Raw genomic sequence first — 22,615 nt, 5'->3', positions numbered from 1 at the left:
GGTCCTCCTGTAATCGTTCACATTCCTCCTGCGACTTGACGACCCTGAATAATTTTGTGTCATCGGCGAATTTAATTACCTCACTAGTTATTCCCATCTCTAGGTCATTTATAAATACATTAAAAAGCAACGGACCCAGCACAGACCCCTGCGGGACCCCACTAACTACCCTCCTCCACTGAGAATACTGGCCACGCAATCCTACTCTCTGCTTCCTATCTTTCAACCAGTTCTTAATCCATAATAATACCCTACCTCCGATTCCATGACTCTGCAATTTCTTCAGGAGTCTTTCGTGCGGCACTTTGTCAAACGCCTTCTGAAAATCCAGATATACAATATCAACCGGCTCCCCATTGTCCACATGTTTGCTTACCCCCTCAAAAAAATGCATTAGATTGGTGAGGCAAGACTTCCCTTCACTAAATCCGTGCTGACTTTGTCTCATCAGTCCATGTTTTTGTATATGCTCTGCAATTTTATTCTTAATAATAGCCTCCACCATCTTGCCCGGCACCGACGTCAGACTCACCGGTCTATAATTTCCCGGATCTCCTCTGGAACCTTTCTTAAAAATCGGAGTAACATTGGCTACCCTCCAGTCTTCCGGTATTACACTCGATTTTAGGGACAGATTGCATATTTCTAACAGTAGCTCCGCAAGTTCATTTTTAGTTCTATTAATACTCTGGGATGAATACCATCAGGTCCCGGTGATTTACTACTCTTCAGCTTGCTGAACTGACCCATTACATCCTCCAAGGTTACAGAGAATTTGTTTAGTTTCTCCGACTCCCCCGCTTCAAATATTCTTTCCGGCACCGGTGTCCCCCCCAAATCCTCCTCGGTGAAGACCGAAGCAAAGAATTCATTTAATTTCTCCGCTACGGCTTTGTCCTCCTTGATCGCCCCTTTAACACCATTTTCGTCCAGTGGCCCAACCGACTCTTTGGCCGGTTTCCTGCTTTTAATGTATCTAAAAAAGTTTTTACTATGTATTTTTGCTTCCAACGCTAATTTCTTCTCAAAGTCCTTTTTTGCCCTCCTTATCTCCGCTTTGCATTTGGCTTGGCATTCCTTATGATCTATCCTGTTACTTTCAGTTGGTTCTCTTCTCCACTTTCTGAAGGATTGTTTTTTGGCTCTAATGATTTCCTTTATCTTACTGTTTAGCCACGCCGGCTGACGTTTAGTCTTTTTTCCCTTTTTTCTAATACGTGGAATATATTTGTCCTGAACCTCCAGGATGGTGTTTTTAAACAGCATCCACGCCTGATGCAAGTTTTTTACTCTGCGAGCTGCTCCTTTCAGTCTTTTTTTCACCATTTTTCTCATTTTGTCGTAATCACCTTTTCTATAGTTAAACGCTAGCGTACTTGATTTCCTAGTTTCACTTCCTTCAATGCCAATATCAAAACCGATCATATTATGATCACTGTTATCAAGCGGCCCTCGTATCGTTACCCCCTGCACTAGATCATGAGCACCACTAAGGACTAAGTCTAGTATTTTTCCTTCTCTTGTCGGCTCCTGAACTAGCTGTTCCATGAAGCTGTCCTTGATTTCATCAAGAAATCTTATGTCCCTTGCGTGTACAGATGTTACATTACCCCAGTCTATATGCGGGTAATTGAAATCCCCCATTATTATTGTGTTGCCCAGTTTGTTTGCGTCCCTGATTTCCTTTAACATTTCCGCATCCGTCTGTTCGTCCTGGCCAGGCGGACGGTAGTACACTCCTATCACTATCCTTTTCCCCTTTGCACATGGAATTTCAATCCACAGTGATTCCAAGGAGTGTTTTGCTTCCTGCAGAATTTTCAATCTATTTGATTCAAGGCTCTCGTTAATATACAATGCTACCCCTCCACCAATCCGATTCACCCTATCACTACGATATAATTTGTACCCCGGTATGACAGTGTCCCACTGGTTATCCTCCTTCCACCAGGTCTCAGAGATGCCTATTATATCTAATTTTTCATTTAGTGCAATATATTCTAACTCCCCCATCTTATTTCTTAGGCTCCTGGCATTCGCATATAGACATTTCAAACTATGTTTGTTGTTCCTAAGTACATCATGCTTAGTACTTGACAGTATTAATTGGCAATCTTTTGTCTGATTTTTATTGTTATTTAAAGATACCCGATCTACTACAATCTCTTTTGCAACCTCACTATCAGGATACTCTATCTTCCCTGTTATGGTGATATCTTTGAAAGATACCTTATCCCGAACCATGCTCTTTTGAGCGACTGTCGGCCTTCCCCCCATTTCTAGTTTAAAAGCTGCTCTATCTCCTTCTTAAACGCCGATGCCAGCAGCCTGGTCCCACTCTGGTTAAGATGGAGCCCATCCTTTCGGAATAAGACACTTTGAATCTTGTTATTCTTTAGAATTCTAGAATCTTTATTTATTTAGATTTTGCTCACATCTTTTTCAGTAGTAGCTCAAGGTGAGTTACATTCAGGTACACTGGATATTTCTCTGTCCCAGGAGGGCTCACAATCTAATTTGTACCTGAGTCAATGGAGGATTAAGTGACTTGCCCAAGATCACAAGGAGCAGCAGTGGGATTTGAACCAGCCACCTCTGGATTGCAAGACCGGGTCTCTAACCACTAGGCCACTCCTCCACTCCACTTAACCTGTAGTACCGAGTTACTGATTCCTGTGTAAATTGTGCTGCAATGCAATGCTAGATTAACTAACCTCCTCAATCTGCATGTCCCACCCACACTCCTACAGAGGAGCACCTTTTTTATGAACCTCCCCCCACCACACACACACACAGAGCTCAGCAGGGTTGTGATGTATCCCTGAGTCTGCGTAGCTGTCCGTGCCAGAGATAACTCAGTTGATAACACCCTCATCCTCCCCGTCTCATCTGCCCGCAACCTCGGAGTCATCTTTGACTCCTCTCTTTCCTTCTCTGCGCATATCCAGCAGATAGCCAAGACCTGTCGCTTCTTCCTCTTTAACATCAGCAAAATTCGCCCTTTCCTCTCTGAACACACCACCCGAACTCTCGTCCACGCTCTCATTACCTCTCGCCTGGACTACTGCAACTTACTCCTCACCGGCCTCCCACTTAGCCATCTATCCCCCCTTCAGTCTGTTCAGAACTCTGCTGCACGTCTCATATTCCGCCAGAACCGATATACTCATATCACCCCTCTCCTCAGGTCACTTCACTGGCTTCCGATCAGATACCGCATTCAATTCAAGCTTCTCCTTCTTACCTACAAATGCACTCAGTCTGCTGCCCCTCACTACCTCTCTACCCTCATCTCCCCTTACGTTCCCGCCCGTAACCTCCGTTCACAGGATAAATCCCTCCTCTCAGTACCCTTCTCCACCACCGCCAACTCCAGGCTCCGCTCATTCTGCCTCGCCTCACCCTATGCTTGGAACAACCTTCCTGAACCCTTACGCCAAGCCCCCTCCCTGCCCATCTTCAAGTCTTTGCTTAAAGCCCACCTCTTCAATGCTGCGTTCGGCACCTAACCCTTACCGTTCAGTGAATCCAGACTGCCCCAATTTGACTGCCCCGATCGGACCGACCGTTCACTTGTCTATTAGATTGTAAGCTCTTTGAGCAGGGACTGTCTCTCTTTGTTAAATTGTACAGCGCTGCGTAACCCTAGTAGCGCTCTAGAAATGTTAAGTAGTAGTAGTAGTAGTAACAGAGACTCATCTCCAACAACGACTGAGATTACAACTTGAGCCACTAATATCTCGTTTTGCATAGTGCCTCCTGGCGGAAAAGGGGACATCCAGGTTGGGATCCTCAAATTTCTCTAGTATTTTAGAAAAAGATGTGCTGAACGCAGAAGCTTTTGTAAAATATGTCTGTGCCAGCACATAGAGTGGGAGTAGGACTGTTATAATCACCCAGCACAAGGCGTTCGAGCATCAGTGGATCAGCAGCCAAACAAATATATCAAAAATACTCAAGAGTGCATTTGCTGAATTTTGCCACTGATGAATTTTGAACACTTGTGCTGCTGTTTTCTTTGCAAGTCCAGTTTCTAATATTGCTGGTTCTCTTGGCAGCCCTGCTTTCCCAGGTCATTGCCCTACCTATTTCTAAACATGCTCCTCCCACTTGTGGTCTCTGACCTTTGCTTGCAGCATGGCTAGTCATCACTAGCCAGCTAAGCAGACTGGTTACTTTGAAGCCCGGACAGGCAGATGGGCCTGGAACAGGTGCATCAGTCTTGGTCCTTCACATGCGAACCCTGATCTCCTTTACATTCAGAATGGTGAAACTGGCCAAGAAGAAGGAACTTTAAAAAAAATCCCCACTAGTATGAACGTGGCAGTTTGGGCTCCCTGCAGCTCCTGGACTGCACTGGACAGAGCTGCCATGCTCAGCCTTGTCATTCAGTCCTGAGTGCTTCGGAATTCCAGCTCCATTTCTTCTCCCCAGTGCTGGCTCAGAAAGCGAGCGGGTCGAGCCTCCAAGGCAGTATAAATGAATGTGGCTGTGAGTACAGTTTCCATAGACTGAATTTCTTTTCATGTGCACTGAATATGAGAAAGAAAATATACAAACTTAAGCTTAAGCACGGAATACTGAACTGATTAACCACATTTCAGTGGAAAGAATCTACAAAAATCTTCAGTGTATGCATTGTTTGGCACAGATAGGCACTTTTATCAGCCAGCTGCATGCTCGTTATGAACAAGTGACCTTAAAAAGACGCTATAAAAAGCACAAAGTACCAGGCAATATTTCAGATATGAACACATGAAGCAGTTCTAATTTAACATTGGGTAAGTTGCAAATTGTAACTCATATTTAAGACATTTTCCTTAGTGCTGGCATAAGACACAGTGAAGTGCAGGGCGGAAACTAAGGAGTAAGCCCAGAAAAGTGCCAGGTGCCCTATAGCTCTGACTCAGTGGCTTCACCAGGAAGACCCCCTTGTGGCACTAGGAACTCCAGGCAGCCGCCCTGCTTTCCCACCCCAAAAACAAGTTGTGGCTTCCCTGTAATTTCTGTCAATCCCTAGCAACGACCATGCATGGAGCGCTGTGCGTATCTCACATACAATGGATACGATCGATCTTCGATGGCTATGATACCACAGAACGATATCAAAACACTTGCACCAACGTGAGGGAAATTTGCGCTTCAGTTCAGTAACACTTCTGAAATCTCGTGCGGTGTTTGCTGGGTTTTACATAAGTACATAAGTATTGCCATACTGGGAAAGACCAAAGGTCCATCGAGCCCAGCATCCTGTTTCCAACAGTGGCCAATCCAGGTCACAAGTACCTGGCAGAAACCCAAGGAGAAGCAACATTCCATGTAGAATTGCAAAGAATAGCAATTCTAAAGAATAACAAGATTCCATGTAGAACCCCAAAGAGTAGCAAAATTCCATTCAGAATCCCAAGTACATAAGTACATTTGCCATACTGGGAAAGACCAAAGGTCCATCGAGCCCAGCATCCTGTTTCCAAAAGTGGCCAATCCAGGTCACAAATACCCGGCAAGATCCCAAACATGTACAAAACATTTTATACTGCTTATCCCAGAAATAGTGGATTTTTCCCAAGTCCATTTAATAACGGTCTATGGACTTTTTCTTTAGCAAGCCGACCAAACCTTTTTGTAAACTCCGCTAAGCTAACCACCTTTACCACATTCTCTGGCAACGAATTCCAGAGTTTAATTACACGTTATAAGAGCTCATCTCGGTAATTACACAGTAGCAGAGGCAGATGGGATCTTGCTGCAGGGTTACACAGTAACTCATTGTAGAATGCATTTGTACTGCATGGATGCAATGGACAACAAAAAAAAAGAGTGAGGACATCAGGAAGTCTTTAATATCAACAACTTAAAAACGACCTGACACGGCCGTGTTTCGGCACCAAGGCCTGCATCATGCTGTCAGTTCAATGACCCGAGTGAGTTGGAGTGTGGTGAGAAGTGGAAAAAGTGGTTGATTTTTTACTATTACTACTACTACTACTTAACATTTCTAGAGCGCTACTAGGGTTATGCAGGTAGACCCTGTTACCCACCCCTTTTATTTTACCCCTGATGCAGCCTGAGGGCGAAATGTGGCCACGTCGGAAGCCACACAGCTATACCTCTCTTGGTTAAGCTACCAGCCACAACACAAGAGATCTAATTGACCCCTGGTGCAGGCCTTGGTGCCGAAAAACGGCCGCACCGGGTCGTTTTCAAGCTGTTGATATTAAAGACTTCCTGAGATCCTCTTTGAGCTGTCCTCGCTTTTTTAGTCCATTGCTTTCGTTGCACGTGAGGGTTTCTCCTCTGCTTTTTGTTGCATGGATGCAACACGCTATTAAGGTTGCCCTCCTACATTTCTGCAGAGGTGACCTGCAAATCAATAACTCAGAGGTCCTTTTACTAAGCTGCAGGAAAAATGGCCCTACGGTAGTGGTGTGGGTAGTTTTCCCGCTTGCCAGGGCCATTTTTACCACAGTGGGTAAAAATCCCCTAAAACAATGACCAGATTACTCTTACCGTGTGGCCATGCGGGAGGGGAGTACTTACCGCCAGAGGCATAGCAAGGGGGGGCGCTCCCTGCCAGCTCCCTCCCCCTTGGCACATCGACACCCCCCCGACCAGCTCCCGCACCCTACCTTTAAAAAGAATATCGGAATCCGAGGCGAGGTGCAGTGCCTCGCGCTTGCCCTGCACGTAAAAGAAATGTGGACCGTCGGGCCTTCCCTCGCTCTATCTGTCCCGCCCTCCGCTGACGCAACTTCCTATTACCGCAAGGGAAGGCCCGACGGTCCACATTTCTTTTACGTGCAGGGCAGGCGCGAGGCGCTGCGCCTCGCCTTGGATTCCGATATTCTTTTTAAAGGTAGGGTGCGGGAGCTGGTCGAGGGGGGGGGGGGTTATGTCATCGTGCTGCACCCGGGGGGGGGGGGGGTGCAACAGCGAACCGCCCCGGGTGGCAGCCACCCCTGCTATGCCACTGCTTACCGTCCATCCACCATAACCAGGCCGTGCATGACGATGCCCGATTACCACTGTGTTAGCGTCATGCTATGAAATTTTAATAAAATGTTCTGGCTCGCACTGGCAGCTGCATTGGGCCGGCGGTAATTTCGGGTTAGCGTGCGGTAAGCCCACGTTGGGCTTACTGACGCTTTGTAAAAGGACCCCTGAGATAGGTCAGAGATGGCCGAAACATCGTCCCAACACATACACTGTTGCCCACTACGTAGTACATAACCATTTCTAGAATTTAAAAATGTGCCCCAGCCCAGACTGGCTACGTGACCCCCTTCTCCTACTCTTTCCAGCGCCCACTTCTGCTAACAACTACCAACTGCCCAGAGCACAGCAGTTTGGATAATCTGTTTAACTCACAAATTCGATAGGATTTCACCTTGGTTTTTTAAGCTTCATTGGCTACCAATTAAGGCAAGAATAATTTTTAAAACATGTATGAGGACATTTCACATTTTGTACAGTAGGATTCCAGCTTATGTGTCAGGTATGATTCTGACACCCAATAACACTGGATCCACTTTCCAACACAAAAAATAATGAGTTCAAAAGTCATCCTGCTTCATTTTTTCATGTCATGCAGCCACCATTTGAAACACTTTCCCAATTCACATGAGATAGCAGAAAAATGATTATTTATTTAGAACGGCATTAAAGATCTTTCTTTCTCAGAAACATTTATTATCTTCCTGTTGATCAGTTTATAGAGAACTATGTAATTCCTAGTTCTGTTCTTACTTCTGTGAATCTGCACAGAACCAAATGGTAGTTATGAAATACAGTGTAATCTACTATTACTACTACTTATCATTTCTATAGCGCTACTAGACGTACGCAGCGCTGTACACTTGAACATGAAGAGACAGTCCCTGCTCGACAGAGCTTACAATCTAATTAGGACAGACAAACAGGACAAACAAGAGATAAGGGAATATTAAAGTGAGGATGATAAAATAAGGGTTCTGAACAAGGGTTAGGAGTTAAAAGCAGCGTCAAAAAGATTTGAAGACGGTCAGAGATGGAGCTTGATGGTTCCGGCTCAGGAAGTCTATTCCAGGCATATGGTGCAGCAAGATAAAAGGAACGGAGTCTGGAGTTAGCAGTGGAGGAGAAGGGTGCAGATAAGAGAGCTTTACCCAGTGAATGGAGTTCCCGGGGAGGAATGTAGGGAGAGATGAGAGTGGAGAGGTACTGAGGAGCTGCAGAGTGAATGCACTTATAGGTCATAAGTACATAAGTACATACAGTGGGGGAAATAAGTATTTGATCCCTTGCTGATTTTGTAAGTGTGCCCACTGACAAAGACATGAGCAGCCCATAATTGAAGGGTAGGTTATTGGTAACAGTGAGAGATAGCACATCACAAATTAAATCCGGAAAATCACATTGTGGAAAGTATATGAATTTATTTGCATTCTGCAGAGGGAAATAAGTATTTGATCCCCCACCAACCAGTAAGAGATCTGGCCCCTACAGACCAGGTAGATGCTCCAAATCAACTCGTTACCTGCATGACAGACAGCTGTCGGCAATGGTCACCTGTATGAAAGACACCTGTCCACAGACTCAGTGAATCAGTCAGACTCTAACCTCTACAAAATGGCCAAGAGCAAGGAGCTGTCTAAGGATGTCAGGGACAAGATCATACACCTGCACAAGGCTGGAATGGGCTACAAAACCATCAGTAAGACGCTGGGCGAGAAGGAGACAACTGTTGGTGCCATAGTAAGAAAATGGAAGAAGTACAAAATGACTGTCAATCGACAAAGATCTGGGGCTCCACGCAAAATCTCACCTCGTGGGGTATCCTTGATCATGAGGAAGGTTAGAAATCAGCCTACAACTACAAGGGGGGAACTTGTCAATGATCTCAAGGCAGCTGGGACCACTGTCACCACGAAAACCATTGGTAACACATTACGACATAACGGATTGCAATCCTGCAGTGCCCGCAAGGTCCCCCTGCTCCGGAAGGCACATGTGACGGCCCGTCTGAAGTTTGCCAGTGAACACCTGGATGATGCCGAGAGTGATTGGGAGAAGGTGCTGTGGTCAGATGAGACAAAAATTGAGCTCTTTGGCATGAACTCAACTCGCCGTGTTTGGAGGAAGAGAAATGCTGCCTATGACCCAAAGAACACCGTCCCCACTGTCAAGCATGGAGGTGGAAATGTTATGTTTTGGGGGTGTTCCTGTGCTAAGGGCACAGGACTACTTCACCGCATCAATGGGAGAATGGATGGGGCCATGTACCGTACAATTCTGAGTGACAACCTCCTTCCCTCCGCCAGGGCCTTAAAAATGGGTCGTGGCTGGGTCTTCCAGCACGACAATGACCCAAAACATACAGCCAAGGCAACAAAGGAGTGGCTCAGGAAGAAGCACATTAGGGTCATGGAGTGGCCTAGCCAGTCACCAGACCTTAATCCCATTGAAAACTTATGGAGGGAGCTGAAGCTGCGAGTTGCCAAGCGACAGCCCAGAACTCTTAATGATCTAGAGATGATCTGCAAAGAGGAGTGGACCAAATTCCTCCTGACATGTGTGCAAACCTCATCATCAACTACAGAAGACGTCTGACCGCTGTGCTTGCCAACAAGGGTTTTGCCACCAAGTATTAGGTCTTGTTTGCCAGAGGGATCAAATACTTATTTCCCTCTGCAGAATGCAAATAAATTCATATACTTTCCACAATGTGATTTTCCGGATTTAATTTGTGATGTGCTATCTCTCACTGTTACCAATAACCTACCCTTCAATTATGGGCTGCTCATGTCTTTGTCAGTGGGCACACTTACAAAATCAGCAAGGGATCAAATACTTATTTCCCCCACTGTAAGTAGTGCCATACTGGGAAAGACCAAAGGTCCATCTAGCCCAGCATCCTGTCACCGACAGTGGCCAATCCAGGTCAAGGGCACCTGGCACGCTCCCCAAACGTAAAAACATTCCAGACAAGTTATACCTAAAAATGCGGAATTTTTCCAAGTCCATTTAATAGCGGTCTATGGACTTGTCCTTTAGGAATCTATCTAACCCCTTTTTAAACTCCGTCAAGCTAACCGCCCGTACCACGTTCTCCGGCAATGAATTCCAGAGTCTAATTACACGTTGGGTGAAGAAAAATTTTCTCTGATTCGTTTTAAATTTACCACACTGTAGCTTCAACTCATGCCCTCTAGTCCTAGTATTTTTGGATAGCGTGAACAGTCGCTTCACATCCACCCGATCCATTCCACTCATTATTTTATACACTTCTATCATATCTCCCCTCAGCCGTCTCTTCTCCAAGCTGAAAAGCCCTAGCCTTCTCAGCCTCTCTTCATAGGAAAGTCGTCCCATCCCCACTATCATTTTCGTCGCCCTTCGCTGTACCTTTTCCAATTCTACTATATCTTTTTTGAGATACGGAGACCAGTACTGAACACAATACTCCAGGTGCGGTCGCACCATGGAGCGATACAACGGCATTATAACATCCGCACACCTGGACTCCATACCCTTCCTAATAACACCCAACATTCTATTCGCTTTCCTAGCCGCAGCAGCACACTGAGCAGAAGGTTTCAGCGTATCATCGACGACGACACCCAGATCCCTTTCTTGATCCGTAACTCCTAACGTGGAACCTTGCAAGACGTAGCTATAATTCGGGTTCCTCTTACCCACATGCATCACTTTGCACTTGTCAACATTGAACTTCATCTGCCACTTGCACGCCCATTCTCCCAGTCTCGCAAGGTCCTCCTGTAATCGTTCACATTCCTCCTGCGACTTGACGACCCTGAATAATTTTGTGTCATCGGCGAATTTAATTACCTCACTAGTTATTCCCATCTCTAGGTCATTTATAAATACATTAAAAAGCAACGGACCCAGCACAGACCCCTGCGGGACCCCACTAACTACCCTCCTCCACTGAGAATACTGGCCACGCAATCCTACTCTCTGCTTCCTATCTTTCAACCAGTTCTTAATCCATAATAATACCCTACCTCCGATTCCATGACTCTGCAATTTCTTCAGGAGTCTTTCGTGCGGCACTTTGTCAAACGCCTTCTGAAAATCCAGATATACAATATCAACCGGCTCCCCATTGTCCACATGTTTGCTTACCCCCTCAAAAAATGCATTAGATTGGTGAGGCAAGACTTCCCTTCACTAAATCCGTGCTGACTTTGTCTCATCAGTCCATGTTTTGTATATGCTCTGCAATTTTATTCTTAATAATAGCCTCCACCATCTTGCCCGGCACCGACGTCAGACTCACCGGTCTATAATTTCCCGGATCTCCTCTGGAACCTTTCTTAAAAATCGGAGTAACATTGGCTACCCTCCAGTCTTCCGGTATTACACTCGATTTTAGGGACAGATTGCATATTTCTAACAGTAGCTCCGCAAGTTCATTTTTTAGTTCTATTAATACTCTGGGATGAATACCATCAGGTCCCGGTGATTTACTACTCTTCAGCTTGCTGAACTGACCCATTACATCCTCCAAGGTTACAGAGAATTTGTTTAGTTTCTCCGACTCCCCCGCTTCAAATATTCTTTCCGGCACCGGTGTCCCCCCCAAATCCTCCTCGGTGAAGACCGAAGCAAAGAATTCATTTAATTTCTCCGCTACGGCTTTGTCCTCCTTGATCGCCCCTTTAACACCATTTTCGTCCAGCGGCCCAACCGACTCTTTGGCCGGTTTCCTGCTTTTAATGTATCTAAAAAGTTTTTACTATGTATTTTTGCTTCCAACGCTAATTTCTTCTCAAAGTCCTTTTTTGCCCTCCTTATCTCCGCTTTGCATTTGGCTTGGCATTCCTTATGATCTGTCCTGTTACTTTCAGTTGGTTCTCTTCTCCACTTTCTGAAGGATTGTTTTTTGGCTCTAATGATTTCCTTTATCTTACTGTTTAGCCACGCCGGCTGACGTTTAGTCTTTTTTCCCTTTTTCTAATACGTGGAATATATTTGTCCTGAACCTCCAGGATGGTGTTTTTAAACAGCATCCACGCCTGATGCAAGTTTTTTACTCTGCGAGCTGCTCCTTTCAGTCTTTTTTCACCATTTTTCTCATTTTGTCGTAATCACCTTTCTATAGTTAAACGCTAGCGTACTTGATTTCCTAGTTTCACTTCCTTCAATGCCAATATCAAAACCGATCATATTATGATCACTGTTATCAAGCGGCCCTCGTATCGTTACCCCCTGCACTAGATCATGAGCACCACTAAGGACTAAGTCTAGTATTTTTCCTTCTCTTGTCGGCTCCTGAACTAGCTGTTCCATGAAGCTGTCCTTGATTTCATCAAGAAATCTTATGTCCCTTAAGTGTACAGATGTTACATTAACCCAGTCTATATGCGGGTAATTGAAATCCCCCATTATTATTGTGTTGCCCAGTTTGTTTGCGTCCCTGATTTCCTTTAACATTTCCGCATCCGTCTGTTCGTCCTGGCCAGGCGGACGGTAGTACACTCCTATCACTATCCTTTTCCCCTTTGCACATGGAATTTCAATCCACAGTGATTCCAAGGAGTGTTTTGCTTCCTGCAGAATTTTCAATCTATTTGATTCAAGGCTCTCGTTAATATACAATGCTACCCCTCCACCAATCCGATTCACCCTATCACTACGATATAATTTGTACCCCGGTATGACAGTGTCCCACTGGTTATCCTCCTTCCACCAGGTCTCAGAGATGCCTATTATATCTAATTTTTCATTTAGTGCAATATATTCTAACTCCCCCATCTTATTTCTTAGGCTCCTGGCATTCGCATATAGACATTTCAAACTATGTTTGTTGTTCCTAAGTACATCATGCTTAGTACTTGACAGTATTAACTGGCAATCTTTTGTCTGATTTTTATTGTTATTTAAAGATACCCGATCTACTACAATCTCTTTTGCAACCTCACTATCAGGATACTCTATCTTCCCTGTTATGGTGATATCTTTGAAAGATACCTTATCCCGAACCATGCTCTTTTGAGCGACTGTCGGCCTTCCCCCCATTTCTAGTTTAATAAGAGGAGTTTGAACTGTATGCGGAAACGGATAGGAAGCCAGTGAAGTGACTTGAGGAGAGGGCTAATATGAGCACAACAACACTGGTGGAATATTAGTCGTGCAGCAGAAGTTTGAACAGATTGAAGAGGCGAGAGATGGCTAAGTGGGAGACCTGTGAGAAGCAAGTTGCAATAGTCTAAGCGAGAGGTGATAAGAGCGTGGATGAGGGTTCTGGTAGTGTGCTCAGAAAGGAAAGGGCGAATTTTGCTGATATTATAGAGAAAGAAACGACAGGTTTTAGCAGTCTGTTGAATATGTGCAGAGAAGGAGAGGGAGGATAGTGTCTACAAATGAGTTTGTTTTGAATGTACCATGACAGGAATAAACCTCATACATCAGTCATGATATACCACTGTGCTACCTTGGAGAAGGGAGGTCTTCTAAAAGGAAAGCAGCAAGAGGGGTGCTATCCAGTCTTTTGCATTGAGTGTCATATGTATAATTATCTTCCAGTTGGTGAGAGGTCATATGTGTGTGCTTGATGCAAAGAGCTCCTAGCTCTCAGAGAATGAGTCTGTTCTCTTGAGTCTAGAGTAGCAGACTTGGAGGAGCTGAGGGAGACAGAGAGGTAAACAGATGAGGCCTACAGGGACGTTGTAGAGAAGTCCGACTTCCAATCTGGCAGCCCCTGTGCTGCCTTGGAGAAGGGAGGGCTTCTAAAAAGATAGCATCGCCCTGGTGCAGCTGGAAGTAATACTGTAGCCAGGACCAGCCCACCATGGGATTAAATATCCTCTCACACAAAGAATGTGTCTCCAGGAGCTTCTTCCCAGGATAGAAGGGTTAGGACAGCTGTTGTAGTTGGTGTTTAAATTATTAGGCATGTAGATAGCTGCCAAAATTTCCATGTGGTTTATAGAATATGCCGAGTGCAAATGGAAATGACTAAATGTAGTCGTGGGCAGTTACACCAAGTACTTCAGTGTAAATGCCAATGCCTAAATTAGGCGTGGATCATGTATATTCTATAGCAATGCGCACAGATTTCAGAAATGCCCATGTCCCGCCCATTCCATGTCCATGGCCATGCCCCCTTTCCAACTAGGGCAACTTATCATTTACGTGCATCGCATTATGGAATATGTTTTGACAGTTGTGCATGTAAATTCTAATTAATGCCAATTAGTGTCGATACTTGCTTAATTGGCAATTATCACCGCTGATTGGCTTGTGAACTAATTAAGTTGCACGCACAAATCCAGAACATGACTGCATTTGCCAATGCAACTTAAGTCACGCTATATAGAATCCAGGGGTAAGTGATGAACTTACTGGCAATCAGGAGCTGGACCTGCGGATCGTGGCCAGTGGCAGCCTGGTCTTCCCTGCAGGTGTAATTCCCTTCATCCTTGAGACACAGCTCGTTTATTTGCAGTGAGCTCTTGTTCACCAGAGAAAGCCGCAAGTCCCCCGTGGAAAGGATGGAGGTGGGGATCCCAGCTTTAAACCACATCATGTTCTCCACACTCTCTGACAAGTGGTTGCAAGATAAGATGACGCTTCCATTCACTTCACCAACGACAGTGACCTCAGCACCTACTAAGGGGAAATTAAACATGTCAGTCTATTGACTGTTGTAGTCCTAGTTTCTCCCTCAAACAATAGAGTTGTTAGGGGGTATCATGTGTAGAAATGTGTGAATTTGCCATGAAAAATAATTCTGTAACTGGAGTTTCCTTCTTTCACTGGACACGCAGAAGTACATTGTCCTCAAATGATGGCTCAGTGGATTCAACACTAAACTTATGACCATAAACAGGTGGTCAGTGTGGGTTTGATACGTTTTAGGGTTCCTATTCCCCATCTGTTTTACTTCATAGGTATCTGTCTTGAATCATTATCTGGCTCATTTTCGAAAGAGAAGGACGCCCATCTTTCGACACAAATCGGTAGATGGGCGTCCTTCTCACAGGGTCGTCCAAATCGGTATAATCGAAAGCCGATTTTGGACGTCCCCAACTGCTTTCCGTCACAGGGACGACCAAAGTTCAAGGGAGCATATCGTAGGCGTAGCGAAGGCGGGACTTGGGCGTGCCTAACACATGGACGTCCTTGACTGACCCCATAATGGAAAAAAAAAAAAAGGTGTCCCTGACAAGCACTTGGACGACTTTACCTGGTCGTGTTTTTCTTATGACCAAGGTACAAAAGGTGCCCGAAATGACCAGATGACCACCGAAGAGAATTGGGGATGACCTCCCGTTACTCCCCCAGTGGTCACTAACCCCCTCCCACCTTCAAAAACCATCTTTCAAAATATGTCGTGCCAGCCTCTAAGCCAGCCTCAGATGTCATACTCAGGTCCATCACAGCAGTATGCAGGTCCCTGGAGCAGTTTTAGTCGGTACAGTGCACATCAGACAGGTGGACCCAGGCCCATCCCCCCTACTTTTGTGGAGGAAACAGTGAGCCCTCCAAAACCCACCAGAAACCCACTGTACCCACATCTAGGTGCCCCCCTTCACCTGTAAGGGCTATGGTAGTGGTGTACAGTTGTGGGTAGTGGGTTTTGGGGGGGGGTTGGGGGCTCAGCAGACAAGGTAAGGGAGCTATGTTCCTGGGAGCAATTTCTGAAGTCCACTGCAGTGTCCCCTAGGGTGCCCGGTTGGTGTCCTGGCATGTCCAGGGTGGACCAGTGCACTAGAAATGCTAGCTCCTCCCACAACCAAAGGCTTGCCTTTGGTCGTTTCTGAGGTGGATGTCCTTGGTTTCCATTATCGCCGAAAATCAGAAACGACCAAGTCTAGGGACGACCAAAATTTCAAGATTTGGATGTCCCCGACCATATTATCGAAACGAAAGATGGATGTCCATCTTGTTTCGACAATACGAGTTTCCCCGCCCCTCAATCGGGACGTTTTGCGAGGACATCCTCAACAAAACTTGGACGTCCCTTTCGATTATGCCCCTCTATGTTACCCACCCATTGAAATTTCTGAGACCTCTTTATACCAGTTTATCATCATCTTGGGGAATAATGTCACATCATCTGTACATTTTGGGGCTTATCTGTTCTCTGTCTTTTCTACATAATTTGAGGTGGATGTCTCAAGTTCCACTAGCATTGTAGAACAAGATGTTCCTAAAATACATAGCGAAATGGATGTCTATGTGCCAGTTATGTGTAGGGCTGCCAAGAGGAGTGTAGGGGGGAGCAAGATTCCTCCGGACCCAGCCTCCAAGGGGGGCCTGGCACCAGGGTCTGTCTCTCTCCTACTCCTGATGGGACCCGGGTGATTATGTCCCGACAGTAGCAGGAAACAGAAAACTCCGGCACTGAGCCCCCCTTGGAGGCCAGGTAGTAGCAGACACAGGACTTCAGGGCCTCTGGTTTGGTTGTCAGGGGTCCCCAAACCTTACTAGCAGAAGCCTTCCTCCAGTGCTGTTCTCCGCCGTATTGCCTGCCCTGTGGCTGCTTTTCCCCTCACATTGCGCATGCTTGGTTTTGATTAAATTGAGCATGAAATGACGTCAGGGGAAAAGCAGCTGCAGGCCCGGCAATGTAGCGGAGAACAGCACTGGAGGAAGGCTGGGGGGGCCGGATGGTGGGGCAAAATGTGCCCCTCCACTTTGGGGCTCCGCCCACCCCCAATTTTTTAAGTCTGGCTAAGAGGTGATCCTGGGGGGGAGGGGGGGCCCAGCAGCGGCAGCCCTGCCCCAGGCCTGGCTCAGTCTCTTGACAGCCCTAGTTACGTGTGGCAGGAGCATTAATTTTAGGTCTAAAATATCAGTGAGTCAACGTGGGCACATAAGCATTTATTTACTAGCAAATGCATGTTTAATTATGAAATAGCAACATAAAAGATTTTTGACACCTATTTTAGAAACATAAATGTTTATTTTTCCTGACACTGTCACAGAGCCTAGCATCTCCTGCCAGTTTCATTTTTGGAGAGGGGGGAGGGGGGTACATCAACCACTGGGGTATTAAGAGGATGAGCTCACTGTAATACATTTGAATGGAGTTCTTGGTGACTGCTCATGGCTCATGTTACAGCCATGGATAACCCTTTTGGGCATTACTACCTACATAATCTCTCGCTTTAGACTGGCTGGAACTAGTCTAAAGCAAAGGTTAACAGCATGGTAAGCTTTGTGCATCTTGCCTAAATATATCAGTATATTAATGCCCTAAAGCGGGATGGAGTGAGCGCGCTTGGGACAATGCTTTGGCATTGCAAGTCTGTTCGGATCTTTTGGTGGTTAGCCCAGTGTTGTTGTTCGGACACTTAGAGGCAGGGGAGGTCCACCACTGGAGGATTTCGCTCTTTCCTATGATACACTGTGACATTTGGCCTTAAGTTTATATTATGTGTATGGCTTCAGTCCTCCGCTCCTACCCTACAGCGTTGGAAACTGGTTATGTTGGAACAGTTGAGGATGGACAGACTGGGTATTTCTGATTTAGATAGCATAAAAGGCCGTAGACTTATTTTTAATATTCCCTTATCTCTTGTTTGTTCTGTCTGTTTGTCCTAATTAGATTGTAAAGTCTGTCGAGCAGGGACTGTCTCTTCATGTTCAAGTGTACAGCGCTGCGTACGTCTAGTAGCGCTATAGAAATGATAAGTAGTAGTAATAGTAGTCTTTGGGATTCCAGAATCTTGCTACTCTTTGGGATTCTGCACAGAATCTTGCTACTCCTTGGGATTCCGGAATCTTGCTACTCTTTGAGATTCCGGAATATTGCTACTCTTTGGGATTCCGGAATATTGCTACTCTTTGTCCTTATCCCTTATTGGTCCTGTTTGTCTGTCCTAATTAGATTGTAAGGTCTGTCAAGCAGGGACTGTCTCTTCATGTTCAAGTGTACAGCGCTGTGTACGTCTAGTAGCGCTATAGAAATGATAAGTAGTAGTAGTAGTTATTTATTTATTTTATTTATTTATTGCATTTGTATCCCACATTTTCCCACCTATTTGCAGGCTCAATGTGGCTTACAGAGTTTTGTTATGACATAGTCATTCCAGGATCTTAGGTACAATTAGTAATGTGCAAAGATTAAGTAAGGGAAGAAAGAGGGAAGGTGTTAGGCAGGTTAGTATAGAAGGTGGATGTTAATAACTGGGTGGGTTGTGCGGTAGTTTTGTAACACTAGTAAAAAAAGCCCGTTTCTCATTGAAATGAAACGGGCGCTAGCAAGGTAATGAGCTTCTGCCATTAATGTTTTTAAGGGTAGATTCTTCTTCCCTTCCGTTCTCTCCACTTGCTTCCTCCTTTGATGTCTGTACCTTGGAGTTCATTTTCAGAGAGTGGAAGAGAGAGATACACATGAGGGGCATAATCGAACGGCGCCAGCCATTTATATGGCCGGCGCCGCAAAGAGGTGTCCCAAACCATATTATCGAAAAAGATGGCCAGCCATCTTTCATTTCTATAATACTAGCCGTTGAGCCCGTAAAAACGGGCTAGTAAGGAAGGGGGGGGGGTTTGAAAGCCCCCCCCCCCCGATAGGTCGCCGCCGCCCCTCCACCCGGGCCGGGTACATGGCTTCACTATTCAAACCGCCGGATCGCAGCAAACAGCTCATCTGAGCTGCCGTCGGCCTTCCTTCTTCTTGTGTGTTCCTCCCTTCTGCGTGTGACGTAACGTCGGCGAGGGCGGGACACAGGTAAGGAAGGCCAACGGCAGCTCAGATGAGCTGTGTGCTGCGTTCCGGCGGTTTGAATAGTGAAGCCAGGTACCCGGGCCGGGTGAAGGGTGGGTGGCGGCGGTGACTCCGGGTGGGTTGGGGGAGCGGTAGCGGCAACCCTGGGGGGGGGGGGAGCGGTGGTGACGGCGGTTCCCTCACTCGCAGGTGCGCAGGTTCCCTCTCTGTCACGCCCCCATCATCACGTATTGACGCGGGGGCGGGACAGAGAGGGTCTCTACTGCTCATTTGTGAGTGAGTACGCCTCTTGCCATTTATATGTTTGATGGTTGGGGCCAGCCAAATGTCAGAGATAGCCGGGTTTGAGATGGCCGGCATCGGTTTTTGCCGATAATGGAAACCGATGCCAGCCATCTCAAACCCGGCCAAATCCAAGGCATTTGGTCGGGAATACGGTTGGGGCCGGCCAAATGTCAGAGATGGCCGGCATCGGTTTTTGCCGATAATGGAAACCGATGCCGGCCATCTCAAACCCGGCCAAATCCAAGGCATTTGGTTGTGGTAGGGGCCAGCATTTGTTGTGCACTGTCCGTACCTTGGAGTTCAACTTTCTTGAAAGTGAGAGTCCTGTCAAGCGGTTGTGTGCTTCCGCCACCGTGGTCTTCTGTTCTCTGGTCGTGACGTTACTATGCAGCCTTCCCTTCCCTCCGAGGGCGGGGCAGTGAGTGCGAGTGCGATTACCTGTGGTTGGACCCTTCTCCTTCTGATGTCGCGTTTCTTTCCCTGGCAACTATACAGAGTTCCCTTGAGGGCGGGACAGTGATTGGGAGTGCGATTACGAACCCTACATGGCTTCACTGCCACGGAGTCAGCTTCAGAACGCTGGAGGTGCGAATTATTATATTAGATGGGGGACATTTTGGTTGACATTACCTCATCAGCTACGCAGACGATTGTTAAACTAAAAACCTCTTACAGCTTATATAAGAAATGATTGTTTTGGGGGGGTTTCCCCCACACATTCATTCATCAGAAGGGTAGTTAAGAATGGGAGGGTGGATGGCTTAGGGAGGATAAAGGAATGGGGATTGTATATTAAATATAGTTCACATATTAATATTCTTGTAAAATCCAGTGGTATAGTTTAAGGTTGTGAATTGAACAACTAGATGACAGAATCAGGTAATCCCTGAGAGTGACTGGTGGAATGTACTTTGGAAACTGTGAGCTGGATAGTTTTGTTGATGTGTTAAAACAATAAACAGATTTAAACATATTATCAGGATATTTGTGGACCGGGTTGGAGGAAGAATGAGGACAGGCAAAAAAAATTATCCAGACAGTGATGATATTCAGCGACTATCTGAATACATTATACATTTAATTTAGGCCTGTTGAGTATCAGGTTTTAAACTAACCAGATAGTGTCAGGATGGCCACTGCACTGCCTGTATATTTCATGCTGCTACCTGTGTGGATTCTGGCAGTGACCAGCAAACTTACGCTGGCGACTGGTGGCTGAAAACTTACCCCTCTCTGTGGGGCCCTTTTACAAAGCAGCGGTAAGATCAACGCGGGCTTACTGCTTGCTAAAAAGGAAGTACCGCCAGGCTACTGCAGCAGCCCGGCTGGAGTTCCCACCCTCAGCGTGTTGTCATATCCAGCGCTTCAAAAATATTTTTATTTCGTAGCGCCATTGTGTACCTGCTGGTAACTGGGCAGTGCCGTGCGCTGCCTGGTTACCGCTGGGTTAGCGCGGGAGCCCTTACCGCCACCTCAATGGGTGGCAGTAAGGGCTACCCCTCCCCCAAATGGCCACCCTGCGAGTGCTTCACTTGCCGCACGGCCATTTCCTGAAGAAAAGAAAGACCGACCTTTTACCTGCTGTGGTAAAAGGCGGCCTTGCTGCACGTCAAAACACAGCCAACGCAGGCCCCCTTTTGCCGCAGCTTGGTATAAGGGGCCCTGTGTGAGGCCTCAAACTGCAAAAGTGTCCCAAACACTGGAGGGGGGGGGGGGAGAGTGGAGGAGTGGCCTAGTGGTTAGGGTGGTGGACTCTGGTCCTGGGGGAACTGGGGATCTGAGTTCAATTCCCACCTCAGGCACAGGCAGCTCCTTGTGACTCTGGGCAAGTCACTTAACCCTCCATTGCCCCATGTAAGCTGCATTGAGCCTGCCATGAGTGGGAAAGCAGGGTACAAATGTAACAAAAAAAAAAAAAAAAGTTCCAGTTGGTTCAGGGCACTCCAACCAGCCAGCCTGGTATAAGGGAAAAATAAGGAATATGATTAGAAGCATCGCAGTCAGTTTGGTGTGAACCAGAAGAATAAAGGTGGGAAAATAATTTGAGTTTGAGGAAGAGCACGTGATGCCTGTTCAAAGGAGAAAAAGAACTAAATGGGAAGGAACGATGGGAAACAATCAGAAATCTTACAGCAGAGCAATGTGCAATCTTAACAACACTATTGAAAACCCACCTTTTTGAGAAAATTTATGGAAAGAACCAAAACACATAAAATCCACACTCACTGCTCAGCAATGCATCAATACAGCCACTTCTGAATGCTCATCCCCATAATCTCACCACACTCATACCTTTACTCACAGAAAAATGTATACCAAATGTTTTCCTGTTAGTATATATTACCCCTTTTAGTTTCCTGTTGTTTCCTTCCAATGTTTTACTCTTTTCCATTGTAATATTTCTTAACGATACTATGACTTACTACTACTATTTAGCATTTCTATAGCGCTACAAGGCATACGCAGCGCTTGTCTCGCATAACTCCTCACAATGTAATCCATAACCAAGTTGTAACAAATTGTATTTCCATCATTCAAATGTATTGTAAGCCACACTGAGCCCGCAAAAAGGTGGGAAAATGTGGGATACAAATGCAAAAAAAAAAAAAAAAAATTCTCAGATTCTTTTCAATGAATGGACTTACAAAAAGAAAACAGCCACGTTAACCTGATCTCAGGCTTTCTGAGAAACAAAAAAAGAAGTTCTTACCTGCTGAAACCTGGGACAGCAACCCCCACACCCAGCAGACAGTGAAAGCATTTCCAGCCACGGTCCACATGTTTTAAGATGTACCCGGGGAAGCTTTTCACAGATGCCTTGAACCAGAGAAGCTCACAGCTGCACCTTCCTAGACAGGGTGAGTGCATGCACCAGGGTCTGAAGGGGGCAAAGCTGCTGAGCCCACAGCCAGTGCCATGAGGCCAAAGGCCCAGAGCTGACTCTACACCTGCTGCCAGGCTGGCCTAGGCTACTAACTGTACTTCTCAATGCCTTCCTCTCTGAGCCTTCCGGGATTCTTACTCAGTATCTAGCAGTAGCCACGCCCTCCCGTGCCCAGGTGAGACAGGCAACCCTTAAACACACACAGCCATCATTTCCTGGATAAAAGGTTTCCTTCTTAGCATCCCGCAATACCCTCACTTAAAGAAAGATTTTCTTCACTGCCCAGCCACAGTATTTTCTGTTCCCCTTAAACTATCTCACAGTATTTTCACGTGCTAGAAAAATAAACAAAAAGAGGAACTATTGGCTAGGGGTAACTGGTATACTGAACGTTGCTGTTTCAAGTCTGCTGTCAGCTGGGGATATTTAAAAAAAAAAAAAAAACTTGGCTAAAAGCAAAATTAGCCAAACATATTCAGAGAAATACTGAAGGTTTCACAAATCTTTCTGGCTGCAGCCTGCAATATGGTTTGCATCTCCTTGGAATCTTCTTTAGCTTGTAAATAAGTGAGCTGTTCAGTTAATCTGTCTCTACAGACTGTGGTTAGGTATCACCTTTTCCAGGGCTGACATTCATATGTTTTGATAAAACCTCTTAGAAAGGAATCAGGTGCTAGATCTGCTTGTGGAGACTAATTTGTCTGAAACCTGCTGTTCTATCTGATCAGTTCTTCAGAGTTTAACTGTAGTTTACCAAGAGACTA

General features: G+C 45.9%; 1 protein-coding gene across 1 annotated transcript in view; it reads right to left on the bottom strand.

Annotated features, from left to right (window-relative positions):
- The window catches only part of VSIG10 (V-set and immunoglobulin domain containing 10), a 59,435-nt gene extending 37,393 nt beyond the window's left edge, over positions 1-22,042 (bottom strand). Inside the window, exons 1-2 of the mRNA XM_030218548.1 lie at positions 21,678-22,042; positions 14,347-14,610 (exon numbers count right to left, since the gene is read on the bottom strand). Coding sequence (XP_030074408.1) covers positions 14,347-14,610; positions 21,678-21,747 — 334 coding nt within the window. The 5' untranslated portion in view covers positions 21,748-22,042. The remainder of the gene's footprint in view (positions 1-14,346; positions 14,611-21,677) is intronic.
- Positions 22,043-22,615: the final 573 nt, after the last annotated feature.

This window comes from Microcaecilia unicolor, chromosome 11 (genome assembly GCF_901765095.1).
Source record: "Microcaecilia unicolor chromosome 11, aMicUni1.1, whole genome shotgun sequence".
In the NCBI taxonomy this organism is placed as follows: Eukaryota; Metazoa; Chordata; class Amphibia; order Gymnophiona; family Siphonopidae; genus Microcaecilia; species Microcaecilia unicolor.
This window is presented reverse-complemented; position numbering and strand designations above follow the sequence as displayed.